The 19,992-nt window shown below is 39.3% G+C and overlaps 1 protein-coding gene across 3 annotated transcripts in view; it reads left to right on the forward strand.

Moving 5' to 3' along the window:
* The first annotated feature begins 201 nt into the window (after positions 1-201).
* The window catches only part of LOC109906358 (butyrophilin subfamily 1 member A1-like), a 31,637-nt gene continuing 11,846 nt past the window's right edge, over positions 202-19,992 (forward strand). Inside the window, exons 1-6 of one of the 3 annotated variants that reach the window (XM_020504032.2) lie at positions 202-311; positions 561-710; positions 926-973; positions 2,972-3,004; positions 3,765-3,782; positions 5,023-6,144. In XM_020504032.2, coding sequence (XP_020359621.1) covers positions 221-311; positions 561-710; positions 926-973; positions 2,972-3,004; positions 3,765-3,782; positions 5,023-5,468 — 786 coding nt within the window. In that variant the 5' untranslated portion in view covers positions 202-220 and the 3' untranslated portion in view covers positions 5,469-6,144. Of the gene's footprint in view, positions 312-560; positions 711-925; positions 974-2,971; positions 3,005-3,764; positions 3,783-5,022; positions 6,145-19,992 lie in introns of those variants that run through there. The other 2 variants (XM_031793012.1, XM_031793013.1) reach the window with 2 other exon arrangements.

Genomic DNA, 19,992 nt, shown 5'->3' on the forward strand with positions numbered 1-19,992 from the left:
CATGCCACGATAGGTACTGGATCCTGCCAATTATGTTCCAAACAAAACAGTCCAAAATGGAGAGGTGCCATTAAGCATTAAACTACTGGCACAAAATTATATCTAAGTAAACTTGTTGACAAAGATTTTGTTGAAAGAGTATTTGTAAAATAAAGGAATGCTATCCATACTTATTATTTTACAACATTATTTTAATAATCTTGATGCAGGTCATGGTTTTATGTTCCCAGGCAGGTGCATCATGGGACCTTTGATCCAGCATATCTGTTTGGTAACATTCCTTATCTTTTTTGCCTCTTCATCTGCTCCAGGTAATAAGCTAATAGTAAAGTATTAGGAAGGGCTATGAGGGCAGACTAAGCTATTTACCCTGGTACCACATTTCCAAACGTTGGTTGTCAGTCTCCATTTGAACCATAAAGTAAAATCAAAAAACAACATCATGTCCATCACCACTTATTTTAATCAACAGCTGAGAGATTGTTTATTTTCTAACAAAGAGGACACATATTTAAATGTTGAGTTCAAGACCTAATTCTGATTAACCATTTCAATTGCAGATGAAACAGAGACTGAGAGGCAATCAACTTGCAAGTCAACCAGTACACTGTATGGTTTGAATTGCACTGTGTGGTTTGCTGGATGTGTTACATTTGGGATCATTATTATCCTGGGAGTGGTTTTCTTGGTATGGTATAAGTGCTGTGGAGGTAAAGCTTCATTCATTATACTTTATTACTTTTTAAAACAATAGATTTATCACTTAAATCAGGGAATCCCACCACATAAATTTTTAACATCATTTTCATTATCTTCAGCATGTTTAGACTATGAGGTTATAAAGTTATAAACTGGGAATAATTTATCTTTAAAAAATTACTTTAGAAAAGGATACACTTAAATGACATGTTTTGTCATTTAACAGATGCAAATCAAAATCTGCTGGGAAGATTTAATGTCATTGGAGGAGAGGGTGGGTGACCAATTTAGAATGTATGGCTAAAATGTTACGTTGCTTCTGTAGCCCTTTCCTGCAGTCAAATGACCAAATCGCTAATATTGGAATGCAAACCCAAAATTGAATACATTTAAGTTCTATATCTGCCATGGTACAGGTCTTCTTTTTTTAAAGCCCATAACCATGTATATGAGGTTTATACTTTTCATTCAAAGTAGATTTGTTTAAGACTACCAAGAAAGACTCTGCGTGACCCTGATATAGCCCAATGCAGTAAAAGGTTATAAATGCATTGTGGACGGCCCTTCAGTAATTTAGAATTGAGTATTCAACAAAAATGTGATGTGAGAAGATGTACTGTATATGTTGACCTTCAAATAAATAAATAAAATTTTTGGTTTGGTTATACAGTACCAGTCAAGTTTGGACACATCAACTCATTTAAGGGTTTTTCTTTAGGTTTACTATTTTCTACATTGTAGAATAATAGAGAAGAAATCAACACAATGAAATAACACATATGGAATCATGTAGTAACCAAGAAAGTGTTAAACAAATCAAAGTATATTTTATATTTGAGATTCTTCAAAGTAGCCACCCTTTGCCTTGACAGCTTTCCACACTCTTGGCATTCTCTCAACCCGGGTTCATGAGGTAGTCACCTGGAATGCATTTCAATCAACAGTGTGCCTTGTTAAAAGTTAATTTGTAGAATTTTTGTTCTTCTTATTGCGTTTGAGCCAATCAGTTGAGTTGTGAAGGTAGGAGTGGTATACAGAAGATAGCCCTATTTGGTCATAGACCAAGTCCATATTATGGCCTGAAAAGCTCAAATAAGCAAAGACAAATGACAGTCCATCATTACTTTAAGACATGAAGGTCAGTCAATCCAGTTGCAAAAACCATCAGGCGCTAAGATAAAATTGCCTATCTTGAGGACTGCCACGGGAAAGGAAGACACAGAGTTACCTCTGCTGCAGAGGATAACTCGGTTAACTACAACTGCCATGCAGCCCAAATAAATGCCTCCCAGAGTTCAAGTAACAGACACATCAAAACATCACCTGTTCAGAGGAGACTGTGTGAATCAGGCCTTCGTGGTCGATTTGCTGCAAAGAAATCACTATTAAAGGACACCAATAAGAATAAGAGACTTGCTTGGGCCAAGAAATACGAGCAATGGACATAGATTTTTAACCAGCATGGCTACCACAGCATTCTGCAGTGATTCGCCATCCCATCTGTTTTGCACTTCCTGGGACTATCATTTGTTTTTCAACAGGACAATGACCCAAAACACACCTCCAGGCTGTGTAAGGACTATTTGACCAAGGGAAGTGATGGAGTTACCTGGCCTCCACAATCACCTGACCTCAATCGATTGAGATGGATAGGGATGAGTTGGACCGCAGAGTGAAGAAAAAGTAGCCAACAAGTGCTCAGAATATGTAGGAACTCCTTCAAGACTGGTGAAAAAGAATTCCATGTGAAGCTGGTTGAGAGAATGCAAAAGTGTGGCTACTTTGAAGAATCTCAAATATACAATATCTTTTGATTTGTTTAATACTTTTTTGGTTACTACATGATTCCATATGTGTTATTTCATAGTTTATATGTCTTCACTATTATTCTACAATGTAGAAAATAGTACAGATATAGAAAAACCCTTGAATGAGTAGGTGTGTTCAAACTTTTGACTGGTACGCTATATTTTCAGTTGGTCACATGGATATACAGACAAAAATATATCTCCCCATCCCAAGACGCCTAAGGCAGTTTCAATGAAAGATGAGGCTAAATGAAGGTTACTTAACCATGCTGATATCAATAGGAAATAATCATTTTGTCACAGGACACTTCAAATCTTGAATAAGCAACAGTCAACCAGAAATGAATCTGTTTCAAGTACAGTTTACAAAATAAATAGCAGTACTAGAATAAGAGTGAATTGTGAGATGTATTACCTTTCTAATGTATTTTTATTATGGTCTAATTGTATTGTATTTTTTCCAGATACAAATACGAAATTGGACCTCCCACATAATGGTAATGTGCTAATCAGTATTAACCATTGTATTTACGATACATAAATTAACTTAACCCAATGAGTCCCACCATATCACTGACACATTTTGGACTTCTAACCCCTTTTAAACTCCTTGATTGTTTCTTCCACATCCGTAAATACCAACCATTAGTCTGTGTGATTAACGGGGGCTGAGCTAGAGCCATGTTGATGAGACAAGGGCAGGTCCCGAAGGGGCCCGGGGCCAGGGTTGAAAATCTGAGAATCTCACAAACATGCACATGTAACATGTTTTGCTCTATGACCTCACAAGCTACGCAATAATTGTTAGAAGATAAGGGGTTGTTCTACAGTGAACATCATAGGAAATCCCAGGACATAGTTTCTGTCACAAACTTCAAACTCTACACAGTTGTCACTGACTAGTTGGATATCCATTTCCTTGTGAGCAAACCATTTCTGTACATACAGCATTCATATACATTTCTTTGATCAGGTGGCTGTTTTGGCTGACCTTTTATTATTATTGACTTTTGTCAATACAACTCATGAGTGCAACTGTTTATGTCAAATAGTTTTGTGTTCTATTTGTAGCCCTGGTTGTCATGAAAAGGAAATGGTGAAACACTTAATCGTTGGACATTAAGATAAATGAAAGTCAGTCAGATAAAGGAAATTGATGATTTTTGCTGCGGCCTTGGGACTGATAGGGTTAACAAATCACAGTACTATAATAAGCCTGAAACATGTTAAACCTGTCTGTTTCCTTTTCTTTTCTAGAGGCGCGCTCACATGAAGGTAATCAGATTTAATCATATTCTTTCTATGTCTAAATATTCAACCCTGCTGTGAAAAAGTATTTCCCCTGTTCTGATTTTCTCTATTTTTGCAAATGATTTACACTGAATATTATCAGATCTTCAACCAAAATGATGTTGTGCACAATATAAATTAATGGTAAATTATGTATTTTGTAATTTTGGGGTCACTTTTATTACAAATAACAATCAAATATGAATTGAAACGTATCTACATGAATGTGGATGCTACCATTAGGGAAAATCCTGAATGAATGGTGAATAATGTTGAGTGAGAAAGTTACAGAGGGTCAAAGATCATACCTCCAAGACATGCTAACCTCCCCTGTTATTGGTAATGATGAGAGGTTAGCATGTGGAAAGACATTTTAAGCTGCCATGCCCTTATTAGTCCCATGTTGAGACAGCTTCCTAGCAATCTGTATATCATCTAACTTGCTCTTTAATAGTGAAAGTTTTAAGAGTTCAGTTTTTATTTTTTATTTCAAAGCATCACTGTATATCTGGTAAATGTGATTATTTCATGAAAATAACTGTGTGTATGTATATATATATAACATTAATTTCCCTGACAATCGTTTTACCAATGAAATGATCAGTTTTGATGATGATACAAACGTAAATATATTTACATACACAGCTTTGATTGGTGGATTGGATCGTCTAGACTCAGAGCCTACCTTGCTAGCCCCTTCAAAGCAGAAGGATACATTATGCAAATATAAGATGATAATAAGAATCAGATCAGATTGTGATGTCATGCTGTGGGACAAAAACTCAATTTTACCCAAACAGGCTGAAACTCCAGGCTCTTACACTAAAAGGGCATCATCATTTTCACAATTTCAGAGTGTTATTTTGACTTCATATAGCGGAAATATCATGAACAAAACAGGAAATCAAGTTTTTGACTGCACTGCCCTGTCACGTTCTGACCTTTATTTCCTTTGTTTTGTTTTATTTAGTATGGTCAGGGCGTGAGTTGGGGTGGGCAGTCTATGTTTGTGTTTCTATGTTTTTCTATTTCTGTGTTTGGCCTGATATGGTTCTCAATCAGAGGCAGGCCTATTATATGGCTAGTAAGACATACTCAGGGCCTTATTAGCTACGTATATACACACTTATGAACCACAAATCAGTGGCTAGCTAATATGTGTACCTTAAATCTTACCAACTATGACGTAATTGGTTGACTCTTTTTTTGTTGTTGTTATTATCAGTGGATGTTATTCTAGATGGAAAAACAGCTCACTCTCAGCTGAAGATATCACACAATGGGAAAGTTGTGGAGTGGGTGAAGCAGAAACAAGAACCACAGACAGAGATGAACAAGAATGACATTGACAAGCATTTTGATGTGGCCCCATATGTGTTGGGCAGTATGGGCCGTGCTATGAGGGCCTACTGGGAGGTGTGTGTCAAGGCGAAAAAGGACTGGGTACTTGGTGTTACCAGGGTAACAGCTAACAGGAAAGGACAGTTGGTTCTCAGCCCAGCCAATGGCTTCTGCCATCGGAGATCCCGATTACCCAAAGACTTTACAGCATTCATAGATGATGATGATGTCCATAAGGAAATAATTCTACACCGAGTGGGTATCTATGTGGATTATCAGGAAGGGAAGGTGACTTTCTACAATGCAGAAGATAATTCACTCATCTATTAATTTACCAACGGACCAAGTTATGAGGATGATGTCCGCCCACTTTTCTCACCCTGGAACAACGATGCAGATCCGATCACAATTTTGTCCATTGAAACAACTAAACAATCTAAATCATCTGAAGCATTAAGGATCACCTCTACATCAATCAATAGGTTACTTTATTGTCTTGGAGAGCTAAACTTGACCACCATTAGTCAATCACTAATGATTGTCACTTCAGAAATATTTACACATTTGCTTGAAGTTGTTTAAATTGTATGATACTTTTTTGCTTATTATAGAAATGTTGCTTTCTCACATTGACTTTATATTTGTTGTATTTGACTTGAATAAAATTGAACTGCTATTTCAGTTGTTTTTCTCAAACCACGAGGATATTGTCAGAGAAATCATGCATAATGCATAGGTAATGTTATGCCTCCCTTCATACACATATACTGTACAATGTATTGATTTGTGAAAAATGTAATATTGCTTTTAAGACGTGTATCAGTTTATTCCTTGTGATCATGAGGATCAATCAGTTTATGCTCTTACATAACAATGTATAGATTGGGTAGGTTTGTAATCAGCCATTTACAATGTCAAGACGGCTATTCTGGAACCTCATTAATAAAATGTTTGCACGCACAGATTTGATTGTAAATTGTGCATATATAAAAATCTACAAGAACAATGGTATTTATAAATCATGAACCTGACATGCAAATATGGAATTTACATAAATTCTGCCTGACATTTTCTGATTAATAATCGAAAAAATGGGTGTAGACATTATTATAAGGACATTTGTCTCATATTTAAAAAAAATAAAATAAAATGCTCTTACAGAGACATGTAAAAATGAATAATATTTTGCAAATGAGGCCTCTGGGCCATTAAACAGATATCCTCTAACATACAAGTACTTTGATCAGTTCATGACACATTTTAAAATGCCTTTTATTATTGTAACAAAAAATGTTACACTTTTACATATTTTGCTGCATTGAGTGCAGTGAGTGAAAGCTTTTTTTAACACATAATTACAGTGAGTGAGTCAATTATTCTATATTGTCATACAGTACTAAAAACAAATAACACTTTATATTTAAATAGATTAACACAGAGTGTACAAACATTAAGAATGAATATGACCCCTTATTGATGTCACTTGATGTCACTTGTTAAATCCACTTCAGTCAGTGTAGATGAAGGGGAGGAGACAGGTTAAAGAAGCCTTGAGACAATTGATTGTGTATGTGCGTCGTTCAGAGGTTGAATGGGCAAGACAAAAGATTTAAGTGCCATTGAATGGGGAATGGTAGTAGGTGCCAAGTGCAACGGTTTGTGTCAAGAATTGCAGCGCTGCTGCGTTTTTCATGCTCAACAGTTTCCCGTGTTTATCAAGAATGGTCCACTACCCAAAAGACATCCAGACAACTTGACACAACTGTGGGAAGCATGTAGACATGAAATGAGGCTGTTCTGAGGGCAAAATTTGGAAGGTGTTCTTAATATTTTGTACACTCAGTGTATATTCTACACTATAAAACTAACATGTGTAAAAGCTACAATTTAGGATTTACATTTTCAGCTTTAAATTAATCGTCTATAATAAGCTTTGGGTTCTACCTTTTTTTTCAATGACTTTGTCGTCTTCCATTATTTACACTAACAGTTCTCGGAGGTTGAAATCAGTGCGTCCTTGCTGGGATGACACAATCAGTCTACTACCGGAGAATATCAACACCAAACACATTGGTTCACCGTTCCACGGGAGAGGACAGTACACAGCTTACCACAATGTTCTGAATAATGGCCAAGTCTACCTCGCTCCCTATTCCGCTGAACCGCTTAGGCGTAACAAACACAAGTCCAACATTTATCAGAAACTGTTAAACTACCTGTTCACTACCCTCCTACTCTCCGGGGATGTGCAACTCAATCCTGGGCCTAACATCACCGAGCCAGCGATACTCACCGGAGTGGAAAGCAGTGGATGGCCTCGTCCACTGATCGTCGCCGCTGTGGAAGTGGGTGAGTGCTATGGTCCCATGGTTTCTCTCGACTCACCCGGCTCCAGGATAGATTTAGACTCTTCAAACATACCCAAGTCGCTGTATGGGATCCCTGAGTCTGTTTCTGGTACGCAAGCTGTTTTAAGTAGTTCCCTGCATCCAGTGCAGGCAGGAGGGATTGTTAATTGTGCTACCGAACTGCCCCTAATCAAAACGAAACAAAACGTCCTAAACCCAGCCGTCAGAAAACACAGACAATGTAACTTTTTTCAATGTGTCAATCACTCTCGAGTCATCTGGGACCCACGAGCTAAGCCCAAGGGACTATTAGGGGGGCACTTGAACATTCGTAGTGTCATTCAAAAAAGTGATCAAATTCAACATCTACTCACAGACTCCAACCTTGACTTCCTCTGCCTCTCAGAGACACGGCTCCATAAAACCTCTCCATATGCTGCTTTGATTGTGCCTGGCTACAATGTCTTCAGGAGAAACAGGACTGAAGGAAGAGGAGGGGGTCTGATGATTTACATTAAAGAACATATCCGATGTAAACAAATTGAGTGGTCATGTGATAATGAACTAGAATGTATTGGCCTGAAGTTACACTGTCTCCCCAAATGTATTTTACCCTTATTGGAATGTATAGGCCACCTTCCACCAAAGGTGTGTTTTTTGATCAGTTTAATAACATGCTTAGGGAATGTGATTTTGGGAAAGAGGTCATCTTAATGGGAGATTTTTATATTAATTATGAAGACAAGTCTTGTAGGAAAACCCTCAAACGGATCACTAATACCTTTGACCTTACACAGCTAGTTAAAGGGCCAACCAGGGTGACTTGTTGCTCTAAAACACAGATTGATTTGGTGTTCAGTAATAAACCAGAGAGTGACTAAATCATTCAATATGGTTACTGGACTATCTGATCATAATCTGACACTTATAGCCAGAAAGCTGTGTAAGAGCAGGTTTAACCTCTCTACTGTTAGAAAGCCGGATCAACTAAGAATACCTAAGAGTGAATTAAACTATTTTGAAAACGCAATTAAGGGAATTAACTGGAATGATCTCTTGTCCTATACAGAGGTGGAAGCTGATAGTCAGGTTTTTCTATCCACAATCCAGACTACAATAAATGGTTTCCTAAAGAAAACCAAATCCAAACCTGGCCAAAAGAGCACTCTTCCTTGGTTAAATGGAGAAATCTGGATTGTGCTCTAAAAATAGCCCTAAGATCCAAATTAGAGCATGACAGACATAGGTTTACCATGTTGAGAAATAAGGTGATGAAGGAAATCAGACAGGCCAAGGCAAACGTTTTTATGAACATAATTGGTGAAGCAAAGGGAAATTCTAAACTGATCTGGGAGAATCTAAAAAAGTTAACAGGGAAAGACCATAGGAACACTGCAAAAAGACTAGAAATCATGGTGAATAACAATCTAACACAGGATGCAGTCAAAATAGCAATAGCCTTCAATTCCTACTTGTTTCACTCTGTCAGGGTACTGACACAGAACCCCTCCACTGGATTCTTGGGCTCAGTGCTAGTAAATGACACTCAATCTGTCTTCATCATAAGGGAGGTTTCTGAGTCAAAGGTGAACAAGATGATTAGCTCACTAAAGAACTCTAAAGCCAAAGATGTGTTTGGGCTGGACTCTACCTTTCTTAAAAACTACAAAGTGTCACTCATTGGCCCCATTACTAAGGTCACCAACACATCTATTTGTCTCGGGGTGTTTCCAAGGTTATGGAAGTCGAGCATAATAACGGCCATCTTTAAATCGGGCGACCCTGCTGACGTGAGTAACTACAGGCCCATTAGTATACTACCTGTGGTGTCAAAGGTTGTTGAAAAGTGTGTAGCAGAACAACTGATTGTCCACCTCAACAACAGTCCCTTCACATTACACTCCATGCAGTTTGGCATCAGAGCGAAACACTCCACAGAAACGGCCAACTGCTTTCTTCTGGAAAATGTGAAGTCCAATATGGATAAAGGGGGCGTTGTTGGGGCTGTGTTTCTGGACCTAAGGAAGGCTTTTGATACTGTTAACCATGAGATTCTCATCACAAAATTGTCCAAGTTCAACTTTTTCCCTGATGCCTTTAGATGGATTAAATCATACCTTGAAGGCAGAACTCAGTGTGTCAGAGTGAGCAATGAGCTGTCGCCCACTCTTAGCTATGATGTGGGCATGCTCCAAGGGTCAATACTGGGGCCCCTCCTGTTCAGTCTGTACGTTAATGATCTGCCTTCTGTCTGTACTGGGTCTGAAGTTCAAATGTATGCAGATGATACAGTGATATATGTGCATGCAAAGAGCAAACAACAAGCTGCACAAGAACTCACTACTGTAAATGGTCCAGGTTACAAAATGGCTCAGTGACTCGTGTTTGCATCTCAATGTGATTTTTGCATGTTCTTCACAAAGAGGGCAACAGATGCTACTGAGCCAGGGGAGAAGCTCCAGGTGATGTCTTATTTTAAGTACCTTGGCATCATACTTGATTCCAACCTCTCTTTTAAAAAGCATGTGAAAAAGGTAATTCAGATAACCAAATTCAACCTAGCTAATATCCGATTTATACTAAATTGTTTGACTACAGAGGTAGCAAAACTGTACTTCAAATCTATGATACTCCCCCACTTAACATACTGCTTGACTAGTTGGGCCCAAGCTTGCTGTACAACATTAAAACCTATTCAGTCTGTCTACAAACAGGCTCTCAACGTGCTTGATAGGAAGCCCAATAGCCATCATCACTGTTACATCCTCAGAAATGATGAGCTCCTTAGTTGGGAAAATCTTGTGCAATACACTGACGCATGTCTTGTATTCAAGATCCTAAATGGCCTGGCTCCCCCTCCGCTCAGTATTTTTGTTAAACAGAAAACCCAAACATATGGCAGCAGATCTACAAGGCCTGCCATGAGAGGTGACTGTATAGTTCCCTTAAGGAAAAGCACCTTTAGTAAATCCGCTTTCTCTGTGAGAGCTTCCCATGTCTGGAATACACTACCATCAGTCCCTAGCTGTATATTGCCGCTTTCCATGTTGTCTGTAGCTTGTGAGGTGTGGAAACACCGTTGCTTTTAAGAATTTTGTCTTGCTGCTTTTTGTTCTGTGTTGCTCTGTCTGTATGCTACGTCTTGCTTGTCCTATGTTGCTCTGTCTGTATGCTACGTCTTGCTTGTCCTATGTTGCTCTGCGTGTGCTCACTGCTCAATGATTGTCTATATTGTAATTGTTTTTAATAACCTGCCCAGGGACTGCGGTTGAAAATTAGCCGGCTGGCTAAAAACGGCACTTTTCCTGGAATTGATTAATGTGATTAAAGAAATTGATTAATTGATAAATGTGCACTATCCCTGTAAAAATAAAATAAACTCAAACTCAAGGTTGAGGGTTTGTGTCTTTGTACCATAAGTGAGATTTTGAGTTACTCTTTACAATCTTTCAATGGACCAAATAACAGATAGAGTTTCTTTGAAAACATGCCATTGATGAAGGAGTGTATATGGCGTTTCTTCTCCACATTGAAAACAATGTTATCTGTCCCCCTTCATAGTCCACTAACACTCCCAGCTTCAGTGTGTGTGTGTGTGTGTGCGTGTGTCTGTGTGTGTGTGTGTGTGTGTGTGTGTGTGTGTGTGTGTGTGTGTGTGTGTGTGTGTGTGTAAGTAAAGAAATAAAACAGTAAAAAGACATTTGAAAATAAGAGTAGCAAGGCTATATACAGACACCGGTTAGTCAGGCTTATTGAGGTAGTATGTACATGTAGGTATCGTTAAAGTGACTATGTATATATGATGAACAGAGAGTAGCAGAAGCGTAAAAAAACTGTTTTCAGTTCTCCATCTTTGTAACATATGCCCCCAGTAGCCAGTATCTGGATACATTTGGATGTTGTCTCTCTTCTCAGTTTCCTGAGCGATCCCAACACTCCACTGGCTCTTCTTCCCCAGGTCAACCTCCCAGTAATGTGTACCTTTGTCATATCCTTCCTTTCCCAAGACACACATATTTTGATTAAACCTAATTTTAGTTCCTTTGCATTTTTCTTCTAAATTCTCAGTGGCCTCTTCTTTGCGTACTTCCTCAACCTGCAGAGTACCTTCGTTGTTTTGTCCTTTTTTCATCATCCTGTTAAATAATCCAGTTTTCTTGTCTTTGTCTTTTCCTGAAACATTTAACATACTATTTTCTGTAGGTTTTCCTCCAAAACGCTCTGTGTCTTCTTTGTGTTCTTTTTCAAACTTCATGCTGCTGCTTCCTTTGCATTTTTCTTTGAAATTCTCACAATCCTTTTTTTCTTTGAATTCTCCAAATTTGAGGCATTTGTTATCATCAGATAAAGAGAGTTTGACATGTGCAGTGTTAGGGTGGAATGTCACATCCACTGAAAAAAAACATCAATGTAATTTTTGTTTCAATGTTAAAAATAATTCTGATATTTTAACACAAAATATGAATCCAATAACATTAGCATATTTCAATGTGTTTTGTTTGTTCTATAATGAAATAGCATTTGTGGTAAGCAATGTGGTAATATTAATGTTAAAAATAAAAATCAATTAAAGATTAAATTCAATAACGATGTTTGATATTTTATCTTATTTGTGGTAGGAAATGTGATCACATGTTAAAAATGAAACATAAAATGATATAGGTGTGTGCGTGTGTGTGTGTGTGTGTGGTCTATTAGTCCCAAAAATCATGACACATAGGAATTATAAAAGTGTTCATAATTTCCTGCATGATCAACCATCAAGCTCCAAACTATGTAGGGGAATAAGAAAAGGAGGTGATGGAAGTATATATGTATACAAAAGTATTGGGACAGTGACACACTTTTGGTTGTATTAGCTCTATTTATTCATATTTGTTGTAAAACTGCCTCCAAAATGACACAATACATTATTTACCATTCATTTCTATTGGGCACAAAATAATCTGAAACACAACCAAAACTAATTGAAAATGTATCCAACAAGTTTTTAGAGTCACAAGCTTGATGTACTCATTACGTTCTAGGAATATGGGACCGAATACTAAACTTTTGAATACTTTATTCATAAGAATCTTTATGGGTGTCAATAATAATTGTCAATAATGTTGACCCCTACTTTTTTGACAAAAAATAAATGTATAATTTTTTCAACAAAATCTCTTTCTCTGAGCAATTGTATCTGTATAAAATAATATAATTTCTGGATTTTTTAAAACTTACAATATAGCTCAGTATCTGAATTATTTATTGAATACAGTTTTTATTGCTCATCTTTATCAAGGGTGTCAATAATTGCAGTCCCCGCTAATAAGAAAAATAGAGCTATATGGCCACGCACACCTGTGGTGGGTTTGGTGTCAAAAAGAGAATTCATGAGCAGAAAGTAATCCCATAACTACTATAACATATGGTGGATCTTTGATGTTATGGGGTTATTTTGTTCCAATGGTCCTGGGGCCCTTGTTAAGGTGCAACGGCATCATGAAATTTACCCAGTACCATGACATTTTAGCCAAAAACCTGGTTGCCTCTGCCAGGAGGCTGACACTTGGCCGCAAGTGGACCTTTCAGCAAGACAATGACCCCAAGCACACGTCACAATCCACAAATAAATGGTTAATTGGTCACAAAATCAACATTTTGTAATGACAATCTCAGTCTCCGGACTTGAAACCCATTGAAAACCTATGGTTTGAATTGAAGATGGAGTTCCAGACGAACAATACCAAAGATCTGAAAGGTTTCTGTGATCACAACACTTGGGTGGAGGACGAAAATGAATTAATCTGACAAGATTCAGGATGAATTACCTGCAGTGGCAGGTGTGGTGAAGATGGCGGAGGGTTGAGCCTCGTCCCAATAATGATAAGGATGATTCTGGCCCAGTTGGAGTGAGAAGTTTGGAGATAATGGATCCTAACCTGCTGGCGGATTCATGTGTGGTGTCAGTTTGGGTGGAGAAAAGGTTGGGGACTGCTGAGTCGGTGAATGTAACTCGAAGTGGACTTGTGATGATTTTTTGCATTTCTTCTGTCCAGAGGGAGTGGACGCGCCGAACCGCGTAACTAGGGACAAGATCTCCGGAGCAGGGTGCAATTGAAAGGAGTGCTAACTGAGTGGCATTAAATGTTGAGGAGGAGCAACTGAAATGGAAGATTCCTGGTGTATGTGACACCAGCAGACGAGGGCCTTGTATGTATCCCAGAAGTTGGGTTTGCAGTGGTCGAGTGTTTTAGCAGCGCGTGTACTACAGTTAAATTGTTGATAGAACTTCGGTAGCATATTCCTCAAATTTGCTTTGTTAAAATCCCCAGTTACAATAAATGTAGCCTCAGGATATGTGGTTTCCAGTGTGCATAGAGTCCAGTGAAGTTCTTTGAGGGCCGTCGTGGTATCGGCTTGAGGGGGAATATACACGGCTGTGACTATAATCAAAGGGAATTCTCTTGGGAGGTAATACGGTCGGCATTGTTATAGGTGTCAAGCTTATGGTCTTGTTGCAGCATTGTGTAGGAAGGAGATTCCTAGATGTGAGAAGTGTGCAGGAGGGCACGAAACAAAAGACTGGTTGAGGTTGCCAGGGTCAGAGCAGTACAGAAGGCGTCATGTGCTGAGGCAGTGAAGGGAGTTGTACAGGAAGATGGGTACATGGCGAGGGATCCTGAGAGGCCAATAAAGAGTGGTAGGAATAATATGTTTCAGTGAGGTGGGTTTCTTAGCATTCATATCCATGGTTGTCAACTCTAGTTTAGAAAATGGACCGCAACTCATAGAAAACAGAGGTTACGGTGGCAGCTGCAGAGATGTACTTGCTAGGTTTTACTGCAGAAGAGTTGCAGTGGGGTGTTGAGTGGTAGTGTTCTGTCCTCCCAGGCCGTTGGCCTGGTGCAGGATTAGATGGGGTGAAATATGGTGGTGGGTTTTTAATGAGTATATGGTCAGTTGGCACTATAGTTTTTTTTTGCTTTTTCCCATTTTATATCACAAAGTATAATGGATATATACAGTGACTTTGAAAAGTATTTAGACCCCCTTGACTTTTTCCACATTTTGTTAGGTTACATCCTTAATCTAACATGTATTACATTATTTATTTCCTCAATCTACACACAATACCCCATAAGGACAAAGGAAAAGCAGGTTTTTAGAATGTTTTGCAGTAAAAAAATAAAATAAATGGAAATATCACATTTACATAAGTATTCATACCCTTCACTCAGTACTTTGTTGAAGCACCTTTGGCAGCAATTAAAGCCTTGAGTGTTCTTGGGAATGACGCTACAAGCATGGCACACCTTTATTTGGGGAGTTTCTGTCAGGTATGATGGGGAGCATTGCTACCTGTTGGAAGGTGAACCTTTGCCCCAGTCTGAGGTCCTGAGCACTCTGGAGCAGGTTTTCATCAAGGATTGATCTGTACTTTTCTCTGTTCATCTTTGCCTCGATCCTGACTAGTCTCCCAGTCCTTGCCACCACCGTGCTTCACCATAGGGATGGGTATTTTTTTACTCTGGAATGTAACCCATCAAGTGATAGATTTTAAACAAATGTATGTCTGTCATTGAACAATCCCAAGAGATGATTAAATAGTGAAAAAACACCACACAATCTCTTTCATAATTTCTTGAAACACTAAAAGCGAATTTACTATCATTTCTGAAAATGGATATATAGCGTTATGGAATGAAAATCATATGTGTTTATAAATGAATGGATAGAAATTGTTACCCGAACGCTGCTACAGCATGTTTAAAATGGAGAGTCTGTTGAAGATAAGTTACTCTTTCCTTTTCTCCGTAGAGCATTTTATTGCAATGATTAATGTTTAACCATCAATGACTTTGGATATCCTTGAGCAATCAATGTGTCGGGAGCTTCCAACGTTGAGCAGAAATGGGGAATCATAGACAACAGGTTAAATCGAATCCAACAAGTGTGAAATGGTTTGAAGAAACTAAGGTTCAAGCAGATGGGTTTTAAAGTTAGAATGCCTTTATTTACTCTGCATAGACCATAATAAACACCAACTTGTATATTAAGTTACCTTTTGCATAACTTAACTTCCAAATATGTGGTTTAGAGGCTCCCTCTGGAGGAGTCTGAAGAGTGAAGGTGAGAGCAGTCATGACTAAACAGATTTGCATAGTGCCACTAATGGGAAATGTACCCAAAGTCACCAGTAAAGTACCCAGTAAAAACCTACTTGAATAAAAGTTGAAAAGATTGTTGTAAATATACTTCAGTATCTAAAGTAAATGTAATTGCTAAATTATACTTTAGAACCAAAAGTAAAATAATGAATCATTACAAATTCCTTATATTAAGCAAACCAGACAGCACCATTTTCTATTTTATTACATTTCTGGATATCCAATGGCATCCTTCAACACTCACACATCATTTACACACAAAGCATGTCTTTAGTGAATCTTCCTGATCAGAGGCAGTAGATGACCAGGGATGTTCTCTTGATAAGTGTGTGAATTAGACCATTTTCCTGTCCTGCTAAGCATTCAAAAGTACTTTTGGATGCCAGGTAAAATGTATGGAGTAAAAAGTACATCATTTTCTTTAGGAAAGTATTGGAAGTAAAAGTTGTCAAAAATAGCAATAGTAAAGTACAGATACCCACAAAAACGACTTCAGTAGTACTTTCAAGTATTTTTACACCACTAGGTACTTTATAGGTAAGAGAGAGGAGGTCGAAGGCCTATCCAATTTGCTCCATTAATTACCCTTGTGTAATGAGTAACCTAGCCTGTAGTCAGGCATCCCAGACATCACATACTATACTCATATTCTAGAATGAACGGTCAGGAGGCTCCCTCTAGAGGCTGATTCAGTCTAAAGACTAAGTCACACATTAACCCTGATATTTGGCATTACAGTCAAGTAGTTCAGTGTGAATGAGATCACTGAGGTTGATTCTTGTTGACATTTTTTAAATGTTAGATTCTAGTCTCAGTAGGTAGCACCAAGGTTTTGGTTTCAGGTCCACATTCAAACACAAAAGTGTACAAAACAAGATTACCACAAATGACTGTTAATCATCATGCTACTCATACTGTTAATAAGTAACTTCTGAGTCTGAGTAATATTCCTTGTCTCTAACAAGAATAGGATGCTCGTATCAGGACAACTGAGTTAGATCCTTATGCAAAATTAAACCAAATACTCATTTCAAATCTCATGTCTATTCTACATCAATAAAATACGTGTTTATCAGGCAATCTTATGAGGTGGGGTTAACGGGGAGACCCTGTGATATAATAGACAGCCAAGTGGTCAATTGTATTTTGTTATAAAGAAAGGACTAATCTTTTTGCTAATGCAATTCACAGCCAAAATAATACACAAATATTTCTGTAAACTCTACAAAGTTGTGTTCTGAGTAGGCTGATACCCCATGTCATGAGTGCACAATCTCTAGCTTAGACTGTACAGTCCAAGATGTATGTTGAATACGTATAATAGGCTTTATAGTCAAAGTCACTGTTACGAATCCCTTTTGGCCTGACAGTCTAGGGGGGATGGTAATGAGACCCGTAACATAACTCATGCAAATTATTATTGTGACAAAGTAAACGTGTGAACGAAATAACCACTACAACCGAAATCTACCGTCAAACTCCAGGTTTATTTATAAACACACGGTAATGGGGGGGGGGGGGGGAGCAGGAAAAGGGGCTGAGCTGGACCCAAGGAAAGAAACAATAAATATACAAAAATACCCCTAAACTAGACTACTTTAACAACAGCTAACTAACCAAAAATACAGTGGGTGGTCCGCCCAGTTCTAACTAGTGTATTTAACAAAGTTCACCTACGGGTAGTGTATGCCCATGGGCGACGTGTCTTGGTTTCCCCCTTTTCCCACCAGCAACAAACAAACACCACAACCAAAACAATACTCACAGGGCATGACAAAGTGCTACAGAGGTGCTCAAACAAAAGAGCGGTTAAGACACAAAGCGAGAGTGAAACACAGAGATCTACAGACATGGCATTTACAGAGAGATTGAGCTCCAGAGCAAACAAATGATGGGGTTTTTAAACCATGGGGAAGGAACTGTGATAGGGTAGGAAATAGGAGGAGGTGTGTCTTCTGATTGATGATTGATTGTTGACTGATCGGGGAGTGATGATTTTCACCTGTGAGGGGAGAAGGAGAGAAAAGAAACACACACACAGGATACACACACACACACAGGATAACTGTATCCGTAACAGTCACAGTCAAAGTCCTGCAATAAGAGCTAAGATGCTAATATTTGTGTAAACTCTACAAGGTTGTGTTCTGTGAGTGTCACTGAGTAGACTGATACCAGGTGCTTAATGTGTAAATCGGGAGATGCCGGAACATATAGTGAGCGTGAGAGGGTGGGGGGGGGGGGTTATCCGGGCTGGAACACGTTGAGAAAAAAAGTGTCAAACACCATAGCAGCCAAGTAGCCTACTATCTATGGTGGTGAAAAGGACAGCACTCTCGCTACTTCATTTCAAGCATTTTAGACGTCACTGCAGTATCCCCACATACTTGAGTGTAGCTACAGGGTTTACACATGTCGGAATTTCCTAAAGCCTAATTTTCTAGACATCAATGTAGAGCAACATTTTTAGATGACACTGCAGAACACCCGCCATATCAAATCAAATCACATTTATTTATATAGCCCTTCTTACGTCAGCTGATATCTCAAAGTGCTGTACAGAAACCCAGCCTAAAACCCAAAACAGCAAGCAATACAGGTGTAGAAGCACAGTGGCCAGGAAAAACTCCCTAGAAAGGCCAAAACCTAGGAAGAAACCTAGAGAGGAACCAGGCTATGTGGGCTGGCCAATCCTCATCTGGCTGTGCTGGGTGGAGATTATAACAGAACATGGCCAAGATGTTCAAATGTTTACAAATGACCAAAATGGTCAAATAATAATAATCACAGTAGTTGTTGAGGGTGCAGCAAGTCAGCACCTCAGGAGTATATGTCAGTAGGCTTTTTATAGCCGATCATTAAGAGTATTTCTACCGCTCCAGCTGTCTCTAGAGAGTTGAAAACAGCAGGTCTGGGACAGGTAGCACGTCCGGTGAACAGGTCAGGGTTCCATAGCCGCAGGCAGAACAGTTGGAACTGGAGTAGCAGCACGGCCAGGTGGACTAGGGACCTCAAGGAGTCATCATGCCAGGTAGTCCTGAGGCATGGTCCTAGGGCTCAGGTCCTCCGAGAGAGAAAAAGATAGAGAGAATTAGAGAGAGCCTACTTAAATTCACACAGGACACCGGATAAGACAGGAGAAGTACTCCAGATACAACAAACTGACCCTAGCCCCCCGACACATAAACTACTGCAGCATAAATACTGGAGGCTGAGACAGGAGGGGTCAGGAGACACTGTGGCCACATCCGATGATACCCCTTGGAAGGATATAACCTCACCCACTTTGCCAAAGCACAGCCCCCACACCACTAGAGGGATATCTTCAACCACCAATTTACCATCCTGAGACAGGGCCGAGTATAGCCCACAAAGATCTCCGCCATGGCACCACCCAAGGGGCGGGCGCCAACCCAGACAGGAAGATGACGTCAGTGACTCAACCCACTCAAGTGATGCACCCCTCCTAGGGACGGCATGAAAGAGCACCAGTAAAAGCCAGTGACTCGGTCCCTGTAATAGGGTTAGAGGCAAAGAATCCCAGTGGAGAGAGGGGAACCGGCCAGGCAGAGACAGCAAGGGCGGTTCGTTGCTCCAGAGCCTTTCCGTTCACCTTCACACTCCTGGGCCAGACTACACTCAATCATATGACCCACTGAAGAGATGAGTCTTCAGTAAAGACTTAAAGGTTGAGCCCGAGTTTGCGTCTCTGACATGGGTAGGCAGACCGTTCCATAAAAATGGAGCTCTATAGGAGAAAGCCCTGCTTCCAGCTGTTTGCTTAGAAATTCTAGGGACAATTAGGAGGCCTGCGTCTTGTGACCGTAGCGTACGTGTAGGTATGTACGGCAGGACCAAATCAGAGAGATAGGTAGGAGCAAGCCCATGTAATGCTTTGTAGGTTAGCAGTAAAACCTTGAAATCAGCCCTTGCTTTGACAGGAAGCCAGTGTAGAGAGGCTAGCACTGGAGTAATATGATCAAATTTTTTGGTTCTAGTCAGGATTCTAGCAGCCGTATTTAGCACCAACTGAAGTTTATTTAGCGTTTTTTCCGGGTAGCCGGAAAGTAGAGCATTGCAGTAGTCTAATCTAGAAGTGACAAAAGCATGGATGAATTTTTCTGCATCATTTTTGGACAGAAAGTTTCTGATTTTTGCAATGTTACGTAGATGGAAAAAAGCTGTCCTTGAAATGGTCTTGATATGTTCTTCAAAAGAGAGATCAGGGTCCAGAGTAATGCCGAGGTCCTTCACAGTTTTATTTGAGACGACTGTACAACCATTAAGATTAATTGTCAGATTCAACAGAAGATCTCTTTGTTTCTTGGGACCTAGAACAAGCAGCTCTGTTTT

The sequence above is a fragment of the Oncorhynchus kisutch genome, linkage group LG16 (assembly GCF_002021735.2).
Source record: "Oncorhynchus kisutch isolate 150728-3 linkage group LG16, Okis_V2, whole genome shotgun sequence".
Classification (NCBI taxonomy): Eukaryota; Metazoa; Chordata; class Actinopteri; order Salmoniformes; family Salmonidae; genus Oncorhynchus; species Oncorhynchus kisutch.